Here is a 13,144-nt window from a genome sequence, read left to right as displayed (position 1 = left end):
CGCCTGGCTTAGCCTCTGGAGCAACATCGCTCAGTAGAGCAGACTTCCAGAAGTTCCAATTTTGTGCTCTGCTGCTCTACCACTTGCCGGAAGCTGGCCCCTCCCACCATGGTCTCTCTTCCTATATATCACCTCTGATTCACTTCTCCACACGTCCTACCCTCCAGAAAGTGGTTGCTTTTCTGTTCCTAGAATTGCTGCTCTTTTTCTCTTTGATCTCCTGTTGAGTTCGTAAGCTTTAGAATGGTTTGATATCTAGCTAAACTCCTGAGCCCTGATGATATTTAGGTCTCTTATTCCTCCACCATCTTGCTACTCCCCCTATTTTATTTTTTAAAGACTTTATTTATTTATTTGACAGAGAGGGGAGAGGGAACATGAGTAGGGGGAGGGGCAGAGGGAGAGAGAGAAGCAGGCTTCCAAGAGAGCAGTGAGCCCCATGCAGGGCTCAGTCCCAGGACCCTGGGATCAATATCTGAGCCAAAGGCACACGTTTAATGACTAAACCACCCAGGTGCCCCAATAGTCATATTTTAAACATTGGATTATTTGTCAGTATTTTTGGTGTTGTTGTGTAAGTTTTTTATATATTTTGGATATTAATCCCTTATTTGAACCTATCATTTGCAAATATCTTTTCCCATTCAGCAGGTTATCTTTTTGTTTTGTTGATGGGTTCCTTTGTTGTGCAAAAGCTTTTTATTTTGGTACAGTCCCAGTAATTTAATTTTGCTTCTGTTTCCCTTGTCAAAATAAACATATCTAGAAAAATATTCTATGGCTGATGTCAAAGAGATTACTGCCTATTTTCTTCCAAGAATCTTATGGTTTCAAATCTTACATTTAGGTATTTTAATCCACTTTGAGTTTATTTTTGTGCTTTGTTATAAGACAGTGTTTCAGTTTCATTTTTTTGGCATGTGGCTATCTAGTTTTTTCAATCCCATTTGTTGAAGAGACTGTTCTTTTTCCATTGTATATTCTTGCCTCCTTTGTCATAGATTAATGGACCATACAACTGTGGCTTCATATCTGGGCTCTCTGTTTTGTTCTGTTGATCAATGTGTCTATTTTTGTGCCAGTACCATACTTTTTTAATTACTACAGCTTTGTGGTATATCTTGAAATCTACAATTGTGATATGTCCAGCTTTGTTCTTTTTCAAGATTGCTTTGGCTATTTGGGGTCTTTTGTGGTTGCACACAAATTTTAGGATTATTTGTTCCGTTTCTGTGAAAATAGCTTTAGTATTTTGATAGAGATTGCATTAAATCTGTAGGTTGCTTTGGATACAATAGGTATTTTAGCAATTTTGTTCTCCCAATCCATGAGCATGGAATAAATTTCCATTTGTTTGTGTCACCTTCAATTTCTTTCATCAGTGTTTTCTAGTTTTCAGAGTAAAGGTCTTTCAACTCCGTGGTAAAATTTAGTCCTAGGTATTTTGTTCTTTTTGGTACAGCTGTAAATGGGATTGTTTTCTTAATTTCTCTTTTTGCTACTTTATTATTAGTGTATAGAAATGCAATAGATTTCTTAATATTATTTTTTTCCTGTGACTCTACTGAACTCATTTATCAATTCCAGTAGTTTTTTGGTGGAGTCTTTAGGATTTTCTTTATATAGTATCATGTCATCTGCAAATAGTGAAAGTTTTACTTCTTCCTTACCAGTTTGGATGCCTTTTATTTCTTTCTTTTTTTTTTTTTTAATTTTATTTATTTATTTGACAGAGAGAGATCACAAGTAGACAGAGAGGCAGGCAGAGAGAGAGAGAGAGAGAGAGAAGCAGGCTCCCTGCTGAGCAGAGAGCCCGATGTGGGACTCGATCCCAGGACCCTGAGATCATGACCTGAGCCGAAGGCAGCGGCTTAACCCACTGAGCCACCCAGGCGCCCCTTTTATTTCTTTTTGTTGTCTGACTGCTGTGGCTAGGACTTCTAAAACTAGGCTGAATAAAAGTGGTAAACATCTTTGTCTTGTTCCTGATCTTAGAGGAATAGTTTTCTCCCCTGGAGTTTGATATCAGGTGTGGGTTTTTTCATATATAGCCTTTATTATGTTGAGGTATGTTCCCTCTAAACTTTGTTAAGGGTTTTTACCATGAATGGATATTGTACTTTGTCAAATGCTTTTTATGCATCTATTGAAATGATCGTATAGTTTTTATTCTTTCTCTTTTAATGTGATGTATCATGTTGATTGATTTGCGAATATTGAACCACCCTTGTATCCCTGGAATAAGTCCTACTTGATCATGGTGAATGATTTTTTAACATGTTGCTAGATTTGGTCTGCCAATATTTTGTTAAGGTTGTTTGCATCTCTGTTCATCAGAGATATTGACCTGTAGATCTCTTTTTTGGGTAGTGTCTTTATCTGGTTTTGGTTTCAGAGTAGTGCTGGCCTTATAGAATGAATCTGGAAGCTTTTCTTCCTCCTCTATTTTTTTGGAATAGTTTTTTTTTTTTTAAATTAAGATGTAATATATTATTTACTTCAGGGGTACAGGTCTGTGACTCATCAGTCTTATATAATACGCAGTGCTCATTACAACGCATACCTTCCCCAATGTCCATCACCCAGTTACCTCCTCCCCCCACCTCCCTTCCATTCAGCAATGCTGTTTGTTTCCCAAGATTAAGAGTCTCTTATGGTTTGTCTCCCTCTCTGGTTTTGTCTTGTTTCATTTTTTCCTCTCTTCCCATATGATCCTCTGCCTTGTTTCTTAAATTCCACATACCAGTGAGATCATATGATAATTGTCTTTCTCTGATTGACTTATTTTGCTTAGCATAATACCCTCTCATTCTATCCACACCATTGCAAATGGTAAGATTTCTTTTTCTTTTCTTTCTTTCTTTCCTTTTTTTTTTTTTTTTTTGGATGGCTGCTATTTTTTGGAATTGTTTGAGAAGAATAGGTAATAACTTTTTAAAAAATGTTTGCTAGTATTCACCTGTGAAACCATCTGTCCCTGGACTTTTGTTTGTTGGGAGTTTTTTGATTGATTCATTTTCATTGGTCTGTTCAAATATTCTGTTTCTCTCTGATTCAGTTTTGAAGGTTATATGTTTCTGGAATTTATCCATCCCTCTAGGTTGTTCAATTTGTTGACATACAATTTTTTATAATGTTATCTTATAATCATTTGTATTTCTGTGGTCTTGGTTGTTATTTCTCCTCTTTCATTTCTGACTTTATTTGAGTCTCTTCTCTCTCTCTCTTTTATTCAATCTCTCCCTCTCTCTCTCTCTTTATTATTATTATTATTATTATTTTTGATGAGTCTGACTAAGGGTTTTTCAATCTTGTTGAACTTTTCAAAGATTCAGTTCCTGGTTTCATTGATTATTTAGTCATATTTTTGTAATGCTTTATAGTTATGACTCAATTTTCCCTAGAATGTATTGGAATGTCTGTACAAGTGTGGGGCCATATTCCTGGAAATCAACCTGATTTTTATGGGCCTGTAGCTACTTAAATTCAATAAGAGCTATAAGAGGTTGAATCAAAAATATATTGGGGGTGGAAATTATTTATTTGAGACTTATAGCTTTGCTAGTAAATTATTTATATACTATTAACTGATTAATCATAAAATAAATGAAGTTGGACTTTAAGTATCCTTCAAGGTTCTATCTGAATGTTCTTGGAGTTGTCTTAGCTGAGCTCAAAAACAGTCTTCTTTGTTACTGTGTGAAGTTACCATATTTCCTGCCTCCCACTCTGACACCCACATTGGTATCTCTGGCCTACTCAGCCATTCAAGTGGTATCTCACTTTGCCCATTGTTCATGTGCCTAAAATGACCACAGTGGTGTCCAATGGCAAGAAACTTCTCACAGTGTAAACTGTTGAGATATCAAAGCAGCACTTCCTTTCTTAGAGTCACTGAAGGCTGGAACTGTGCTGTGTTACATGCAGAAATGAAAGAAGTTTCATTGTCCTGAATCATCATTGGTACCACAGCAGTACTGCCATATGTCCATGTCTCAAGGGATTCCCTGTGAAAACAGCTCTTCAACTTCCATACATATCCCTGCTTTGGGAATGGTGCAGGCTGAAGTTCATGGAGTGAACCATGGACCCACTGTTTGAAACGGACCCTATGATGTTCTTTTCTACTTTACCTTGAAAGGAGAGAAGAGACAAATTAAGAAGTTTGGTGGTATTTTAGGCTCAGTATTGAGGTCCTGCATTAAGAGAGTGGTGATGGAGATGAAAAGGAGGCTAGTAAGATTTACTGGGATTGTGAATTCTAATGCCTATATGGTGATGAAGATGAGAAGTCAATTTTGGATCTGTTGGGTGAGACAATGAGCAACATCTGAGTAGAGATATTGAATGCATATGTGGGACAGGCGCTCAGGAGAAAGGTTGAGATTAAAGATGATGATCTGGGAATTATCACCCTATGTGGTACTTAAAGCCAGGGAGTATGTGCAAAGTGAAAATTGAGAACTGAGGATACAACCCTAAGAAAGAGAAGCCAATGAGGAGAAGGAGTCAGAGATGCTGGAGGACAACCAGAAGAGAATGGGAGCACTAATGCCAAAAGAAGGAGTTTTAAGGAAGGAGCTGGCATTTCTATTAAGCATACCAATTTCAAGTTAAAGATGGAAAATTTTTCTTTTGATTATGGCTACAATGAGTGATGATAACTTTATTAGGAAAATATTTTCAGTGAGGCTGTGGTTACAGTAATTTTCAAAGTAATCTACACCCAATATGGGGCTCGAACTCATGACCCTGCCTGCCTTCAAGAGTTACATGCTCTACCCACTGAGCCAGCCATGAGCCCCACAATAATTATTTTTAATATAAAAAAGATTGCACATATTTTCCAGTTGGGTCAACTGAATAAATTAGAAGAGTTGAGCAAAATGCAATGTTTACTGGAATTTTCCATGTTAAATGGTACTAGGGAGACTATAAAGAAATAACAAGATAACTCATATAATTTTTAATCAAGAGGTTGTTCTATTCTCCAAGAACTCTTTCATCAAAACTCCTAAGAAAGTGGGCATGAGTTGATTATCCTCATTTCCTTTCCTTTCCATTTCTCTTTTCTTGAACTTCCTAGCAGAACTGTGATTAGAACTGGCAATTTTACATTTCCGTTTGATAGTTTTCTCAAAAACATAGGCTTCTCTCTTTTCAGGCACACGTAATTCTTACTGTGGAATATCCTGTTTGGTTACATTCTACTAATTATCCTCTTAGAACTTCAGTTTTCTCATCTGTTACACAGGGATAGCAATGCCCACATGGTAAGTTGTTGTGATGATTAAATGAAATAATATAGGAAAAGTGCTGGACATGTTTTAAGTATACAGTACGTCTTAATTATTATTTATGAAAGAACCTATTATTTGGAAGACTAATGGGATTTTTTTTTCTTTTTAAGGAAGAGATATTAAAAAACTATATTTCAATATCTATTTATCTTTCAACTCCATGGATTTTCCAATGCGCAAAGAAGTTGTTTGCAGAGGATCTGATGATCTTTATTCGTTCTGCAGAGCTCTGAAGGGAGGTAAACATTGAATTCGTATTATTTTCAGAATAGAACAGAATAGTTTATGAGAATGTTCTGAATATTAAATGCACTGAAAATGTGCAATTGCTTTTCTAATAATTTTTTCATCCAAAGTTTTTACTTTTAGCAGCTTAAACAACTTTAACAATTATGTCATTGAATTATTATGAAGATGGTACTTATTTAAAGTGTGTTTGAAGGTATATTAAAATTTTTACCTTGTTCAGATTAATATTGTACATTTACCATTGGTTATGGATCCCTTTTTCTAAACATTACAGTTATTATTTTTTATAGAAACTCACTGAACCACAGCCAAGGGAACAGGATTGATGGAATCAGAGGGGAAAGAAAAAAAAAAGGAATTTAAAAATTTGCTAAAAAAGAACACCTCAAGGGCACTTGGGTGGCTCAGTGGGTTAAAGCCTCTGCCTTCAGCTCGGGTCATGATCCCGGGGTCCTGGGATCAAGCCTCACATCGGGCTCTCTGCTCCATGGGGAGCCTGCTTCCCTCTCTGTCTGCTTCTCTGCCTTCTTGTGATCTCTGTCAAATGAATAAATAAAATCTTTTAAAAAAAAAGAACACATCATTAGATTTTTCTTTGTTTTCTCCAATGTCTTCCCCCAATTTTTTCCACCCTGATGTTATTCACAGAATCACAAAATTTCAGAGCTTAGGACCTTAAAGGCTACTTATTGCAAACTCATGAATTTTTCCTTAATAATTTTTAAACTAGGGGTGCTTGGGTGGCTCAGTGGGTTAAGCCTCTGCCTTCAGCTCAGGTCATGATCTCAGGGTCCTGGGATCGAGTCCCGCATCGGGCTCTCTGCTCAGCGGGGAGCCTGCTTCCTCCTCTCTCTCTCTCTGCCTGCCTCTCTGCCTACTTGTGATCTCTGTCTGTCAAATAAATAAATAAAATCTTTAAAAAAATAATTTTTAAACTATTATTTTAAGTAGTTTAAATGTTTATAAATATTATACCATCACATTACCAAAAATTGCAAAGTATAAACAATAAAAATATCACAGAATCATATTTCTAAAAACATTTTGGAGTATTTCCTTCCAATTTTTCAATTTTGTGCATTGCATTGCTTATATACTTAAAAGTATACTACACTATAATATTTTTTTCTTTTTTTTTTTAAAAGATTTTATTTTTAAGTAATCTCTACACCTAACATGGGGCTTGAACTTAAAACCCCAAGATCAAGAGTCACATGCTCTACTAACTAAGGCAGCCAGGTGTCCCAATAACTTTCTGTTAAAAATTATTGTATAAATTTTTTGACTAGATGATCCATGTGGTTCAAAAACCAAGATATAAACATTACACAATGAAACATTTTCCTTAGTGGGTGTGCTCTGGTTTATTTAACCATTCTCCTGTTGGACATCACTTTCCTTATGATAGTTTTATTATTATAAATAATACTGTAATAAGTATATTTCTGTACAATTTTTCTCATATTTCATATTTGAATATGTTTGCAAGGAATTACATATAACTCCCAGGGAAATATTTGAGCTTAATTGGGTTGACTATGTTTGTGGTTTTGTCTACATAGGCCAAATTACTTTTCTAAAGGAATGTATCAATTTATACATTATATCATCACCAATGTGTAAGTACAGTAGTTTAATCTCTGTCTTCTTAACAGTGGACACTATCATCTAAAAAAAAAGAAGTTTTAAAAAAACTATTAGGTTAAAAAAATTGTTTTATTAACATTTAAAAATTACTATTGTAGTTAAATATTTTCCTATACAATTGTTACCATTAACCTGTGCCCTCTCTCTCTCTTTTTTTTAAAGATTTTATTTATTTATTTGACAGAGATCACAAGTAGGCAGAGAGGCAGGCAGAGAGAGAGAGGAGGAAACAGGCTCCCTGCTGAGCAGAGAGCCCGATGAGGGGCTCGATCCCAGGACCCTGGGATCATGACCTGAGCTGAAGGCAGAGGCTTTAACCCACTGAGCTACCCAGACACCCTGTGCCCTCTTTTTTTTTAAAAAAAAGGTTTTAGGTAGGGGCATCTGGCTGGCTCAGTTGGTTAAGTGTCTGACTCTTGATTTCGGCTCAAGTCATGATCTCAGGGTTGTGAGATTGGGTCCTGCATTAGGCTCCCTGCTCACTGGGGAGTCTGCTTGGGATTCTCGCTCTCTCTCTCCCCTTCTAAATCCCCCTGCCCAGTTCTCTCTCTCTCTCTTAAAAAAAAAAAAAAAAAGAAGATTTTAGGTAGTTAACATGTATACATTAAATATAGCAACATAGCATAAATTAGATATAGATGGGATAAAAAAATGGAAAATAAGGTCTGAGAATTAATGGAAGGAGAGTAGTATAAAAATGCATATCAGGCTTATACTGGCTTCAACATTTGTATCAATTTGATTATACATTTTCTAGCAGTCATTAAACAAATTGTTTCTAAGTACATCAGTTTTTTTGCTATGCAAGTGAAACTTTGAGATATGTCTCCTAGCCAACCATCTCTCCACAGCTCTGACTTGCCTGCCACCCCCAAACCATGTGCAAATAATGGAGCTGGCATTGCTTCTAAGTCTGAGCTCAGAGTTGGGAAGACCTGAGTCTGTCCCAGCATTTCCTCCTACCAACAATGTGGCCTTGGGTATGTTATTTAACCTCTATCTGCCTCATTTTCCTCATCTGTAAAATGGGGACAGTGAAATCTATTGTACATGATCTTAAGGATATAATTAGAAAATGCATATAAAAAAGATTAGTACAGTGTTCAGAATAAGAATTCAAGAAGTATGGTTCTCAAATAATACTCATGTGGGTAATGGGAGTCCTTTTGTTCCTGGTTTTACAGTCCTGTCATTTTTACAAGTGGGGAGACTGATTCCTGGGGTGACTCAGTAATGTGTCTTTGGCCATTTGGAGAACTAGTGACAGAGTAGCATCATGACTCTTAAAGCCCACTCTTCCACTGTACCATGCTTTCTATTTGAAAAAACAAAACAAAACAAAACAAAAAAACCCTCTTGGAAGATCACTGTTTTTAAAAAAACTTTCAAAATCCCACATAATCTCTGTGGGATTATGTTGACGTCTTATCTGAATTTTTAAAGTTTCACTTTCTTGATATCTAAGATGTGTCAGACTAAACCCAGTCTGCTGGCTTTTCCTTCCTTCCTCAGTTCCTTCCACAAACATTTGTTGAACCTAATTTGAGCAAGTCATGGTTTAGGCTCTGGTGATCCAAAGTTCAATGATAGGGTCTTCCTCATCAGAGAGTCCCTCTGTTCTGGGAAAGACAGTCATGGGAACAAAAATTATAATGAAATGTCATAAATGCCAATAGAATTATATGCTCCTAGTTTTAACTATATAGTTATCAATTTGCTGTGACAGAAATTAGATAAGTTTTCAGAGACTGTTACTAAAGTCTTGAATCTAGGAACATCAGAGAAGAGGAGGAAGGACATTCCTTGGAGAGGAAACAGCATATGCAAACACATCTAGCCATGAAAGAATACGGTTTATTTGGAGAGTAGGGTTTTTTTTTTTTTTTATTGTTATTGTTTTTTGTTTTTTGTAGCTAGAGCAGAATTTGCTGGAGAAGAGCCTAGGAAAGGGGGCAGGAGCAAGCATGTAAGTCATGCACAAAATATTGGCCTGCATCTTGTCATCACTGGGTACTGATGACCCACCAAGATAATCAGTTTTGCAGATAACTGGTGTCCATATGGAAGCAGGCGGGGGTTGGCTGAGGCAGGAAACTGGGATAGAAGGAAGAGCAGCCAGGAGGCCGTGTAAGAGACCCTGAGGGATGAACAAAGATGGCAGCCTGAGAGCAGAGGGGAGGAGAAGAGAGAGGGCATATTTGGAGACAGAATTGGCAGGATATGCTGATTGATTTGATGTGGCAGGCAAAGATTAGGGAAAATCAAGGGCTGGTAGAGGACCAGTGACTGGATTAGCAGAAGTACCATTATCTGAAATGATAGGTGCAGAAGAAGGGGCAGATTTTTAAAGAGAAAGCAATGGGTTCTGGCTTGGGCACATTGAGCTCAAGGTAATTTTGGAACACTCAAATAAACATGTCCATCTGGTAGCTGAGTATATGGGCTCAGAGCTCAGGGCATTCTGATTTAAGAAGTACTGATGCCATCAAGAGACCCTTGAAAATTTAGGAATCAAATTAGTAAGTACCATACATATCTATTTTTAAAATAATTTTCTTTTTTGTATTTGTTACAAAAGTCGTATATTTTTAGGGTATGATATTTAGAAAATCTAGGCAAGCAAAAATAAAATAAAAATTACCCATAATATTACCACTTCTTCCACATACGTACATAAACACACACATCTTTGTTTCTTTTAAAAACACATTTAAAGGACACCTGGGTGCCTCAGTGGGTAAAGTGTCTGCCTTCGGCTCAGGTCATGATCTCAGGGTCCTGGGATCCAGCCCCAGGTTAAGCTCCTTGCTCAGCAGGGAGTCTCCTTGTCCCTCTCCTCTGCCTCTAACCCCAGCTCGTAATCTCTTTCTCTCTCATAAATAAATAAATAAAAATCTTTTTAAAAAACCACATTTGAAAATAAATAAATGGATATTCCAAAGGCATCTTTAAAAAAAAATGATTTTATTTATTTGTCAGAGAGAGCGAGAGAGAGCACAAGCAGGGGGAGCAGCAGGCAGGGGGAGAAGCAGGCTCCTCATTGAGCAAGGAGCCTGATATGGGACTTGATCCCAGGACCCTGAGATCATGACCTGAGCTGAAGGTGGACGCTTAACCTACTGAGCCACCCACATATCCCATAAAGGAATCTTAAACTTAATTTATCTGTTAGCCCTGTTTCCAGAATCTTGGTAGCATTTCTGTAACAAAGTACCACAAACTGGCTGGCTTAGAACAGCAGATATTTATTGTCTGACAGTCCGGAAGCTAGAAGTCCAACATCCAAGTATTGACAAGGCTGTGCTCCCTCTGATGGGGTGAGGGAAGGATCTATTCTGGGCCTCTCTCCTAGCTTCTAAAGGTCCCAGGTGATTCTTGCCTTGTAGATGCCATCTTCTTCCTGTGTCTCTTCACAGTCTTCTCTATGCATGTCTGTGTGTGTGTCTAAATTTCCCCTTTTTATAAGGACACAGTCATATGAGATTAGGGCCCACCTTAATGACCTCATCTTCACCATCTTGCAAAGGTGTTATTCCCAAATAAGGCCATGTTCACAGACACCGGGGGTTAGGACTTCAACATCTTTTTGAAAGACAAATTCAACCCATAACACCATCTGAGACTTGGGTCCTCCCATTCTGCGTAGTTGCTAGGAACATTGTGCTGGACCATAGGTGAGCTGCATGGGAAGTAGAGAGGCGCCTAAGCAGGGAAGGGCTCTATCTTCTTTTCCTCGGGCCCAGCTTTGGTTCTCTCCTGGCTTCTTGAATGTGGGCAAAAGTGTTGAGCTAAGTTCCCATAGAATAGAATGGGATATGTGAGCAACATATGAGCTTTCTTAGAGAGACAAAACAATGGAAAAAGATTACCCTACAGAAGAGGCTAGTAATACCCCTTCTTCCCTCCTGACCTGGTAAACATTTGGGCAGTCTCCCCAGATAGAAATCTTGGAGTTACTCTTCATTTCTTTCTCAAATCCTCAAGTCTCATCCATCTCCTTTCTTTTCTCTCTCATACAAAGTTTTCAGGATTATCTTCACAACCAGGGCTTCGTGTTTAGAAAAGGCTTCACATTTAGAGTTTAATATTCTGTGATCATAGTCTTGAGATTCTTAATAATTTTATCTTTGAGTATGTATTCTGTAAGTGAAGTCTGATGGGACATTGGGGCATGCATGCAATTCCCTAGATTGGTTCTTGTCTTCCTGCTGCCCAATCCTCTGCTGGTACCCTCGACCCTGCTTGGTACCCTGCTCCCCAGTTACAGCCATTGATCCCTTCCACCTGGTGGGAGTCTGGACGCAGGGAGGGTCAGATGCCCTGCAGTGTCTGAAGTGGGGTGTGGCCATGGTCACCCCACTTGGGCAGCCCCATGGCACCTTTCACTCTGTGCCAAGAGAACATTTCCTTGGATCATTTCATGACTGGGGGTACCTTCTCTTCTTTCAAATTTCCTGAGCCAAGCAGGTGTTGGTTTTCTCTGGTCAGCTTGAGGTACATTCTGGGGGTGAGCCACTAAATACAAATTGTGTTATTTCAGTGGTTCTGCCTCAGAGTTAAAAGCTCTGATATTTGTGTTTAAAGCTGTCATCGCACAATGTAAAGGTGAATGGCAATTTAAAATTTTGTTTGACTTTAAATGATATTAAGTAGCAAATAAAAAATATGATGGCAGGGGCACCTGGGTGGCTCAGAGGGTTGAGCCTCTGCCTTTGGCTCTGGTCGTGATCTAGGGGTCCTGGGATTGAGCCCCACATTGGGCTCTCTGCTCAGCGGGGAGCCTGCTTCCCCCTCTCCCTCTGTCTGCCTCTTTGCCTGCTTGTGATCTCTCTCTCTCTCTCTCTGTTGAATAAATAAATAAAATCTTTAAAAAAAATATGATGGCAAGTCTAGGGAGAGACTGTGGAAGAAAGGAAAAAGCTTTAATTTCCCTACCTTTAACAAGATGTCTGTCCTGCTTTTTGATCAAGGGGCCCCCATTTTCATTTTGCACTGGGCTTTGTAAATTATATAGCTGAGCCAGGGACTCAGGGACCACGTACTGGGAGCCAGAGATTCAGAAGTGACCAAAGCAAAGATCCTGTCCTCGTGGAGCTTATAAACTAGCAAACAAGGTCATAGCTACATCCTGAAATATCATAAAAATGAAACAAGATTCACTTTATGAGAAGTCCTCCTAAGGAAAGCAGCAGGCTAATGAGATGGACCGGATCTGTCTATGCGGGAGGGCACCTGAGTTGGTGGGCACAGAAGGCATTTACCTCTCTTCTCACCACTGTCATGGCCTCCTGGCCTCTAAGTGGTCTGCCCGACTCGTAGTGTCCCCTTAAGTCCATTCGTAATATGGAGATCCATATTTCTAAATATGGGATTTAGATCCATGAGATCCATCTTTCTAAACACAATCTGACCATTTCACACCCTCGGATGTTCGTTCATTGCCTTCCTTTTCTCAAATGTGGAACCTTAGCATGTTATGTTTACTTCTTCTTTGCATTAAGGATGCTGACCCACTAACAGGTGTATGCATTAGTCATACTGATCTTCGCTTTCCTGCCTTTTCTCCCCTTTTTCCTGCCACCTGGAACGTCCTTCTTTTCCTTCCTTCCCATCCTTCATGACAACTCAACTCACTTCCCTCTCTTTTCTAGGTTCCCTTCCCATGGCATCTTGTGAATGACAATAATTATGATATCGATGATAATGACATCATTATTTTTTATAAGACACCATGGGAAGTAGGTCTAGAAAGGAGAAGGAATAATATTTAATGTTCTAATAAATAACATTTTAATGTAAAGGTTTTATTTACTTATTTGAGAGAGAGAGAGAGAGAGAGAGAGCACACAAGCCTGGGGGAGGGGCAGAGGGAGAAGTAGACTCCCCACTGAGCAGGGACTGATTGCAGAACCCTGAGATCATGACCTGAGCTGAAGGCAGCTGGCTAA

At 38.5% G+C, this 13,144-nt stretch overlaps 1 protein-coding gene across 2 annotated transcripts in view; it reads left to right on the top strand.

The window, feature by feature from the left end:
• The window catches only part of LY96 (lymphocyte antigen 96), a 33,682-nt gene that overhangs the window by 17,479 nt on the left and 3,059 nt on the right, over positions 1 to 13,144 (top strand). Inside the window, exons 3-4 of one of the 2 annotated variants that reach the window (XR_004384013.1) lie at positions 5,411 to 5,539; positions 7,112 to 7,168. Coding sequence is in view for 1 of the 2 variants with exons in the window: in XM_032869177.1 (XP_032725068.1) it covers positions 5,411 to 5,539 (129 nt within the window). In the remaining variant the exon portion in view is untranslated. The remainder of the gene's footprint in view (positions 1 to 5,410; positions 5,540 to 7,111; positions 7,169 to 13,144) is intronic. The other variant, XM_032869177.1, reaches the window with a different exon arrangement.

The sequence above is a fragment of the Lontra canadensis genome, unplaced genomic scaffold (assembly GCF_010015895.1).
Source record: "Lontra canadensis isolate GAN:19392208 unplaced genomic scaffold, GSC_riverotter_1.0 scaffold37, whole genome shotgun sequence".
Classification (NCBI taxonomy): domain Eukaryota; kingdom Metazoa; phylum Chordata; class Mammalia; order Carnivora; family Mustelidae; genus Lontra; species Lontra canadensis.
The sequence above is the reverse complement of the archived record's forward strand: the minus strand, read 5'-3'. Positions and strand labels throughout refer to the sequence as shown.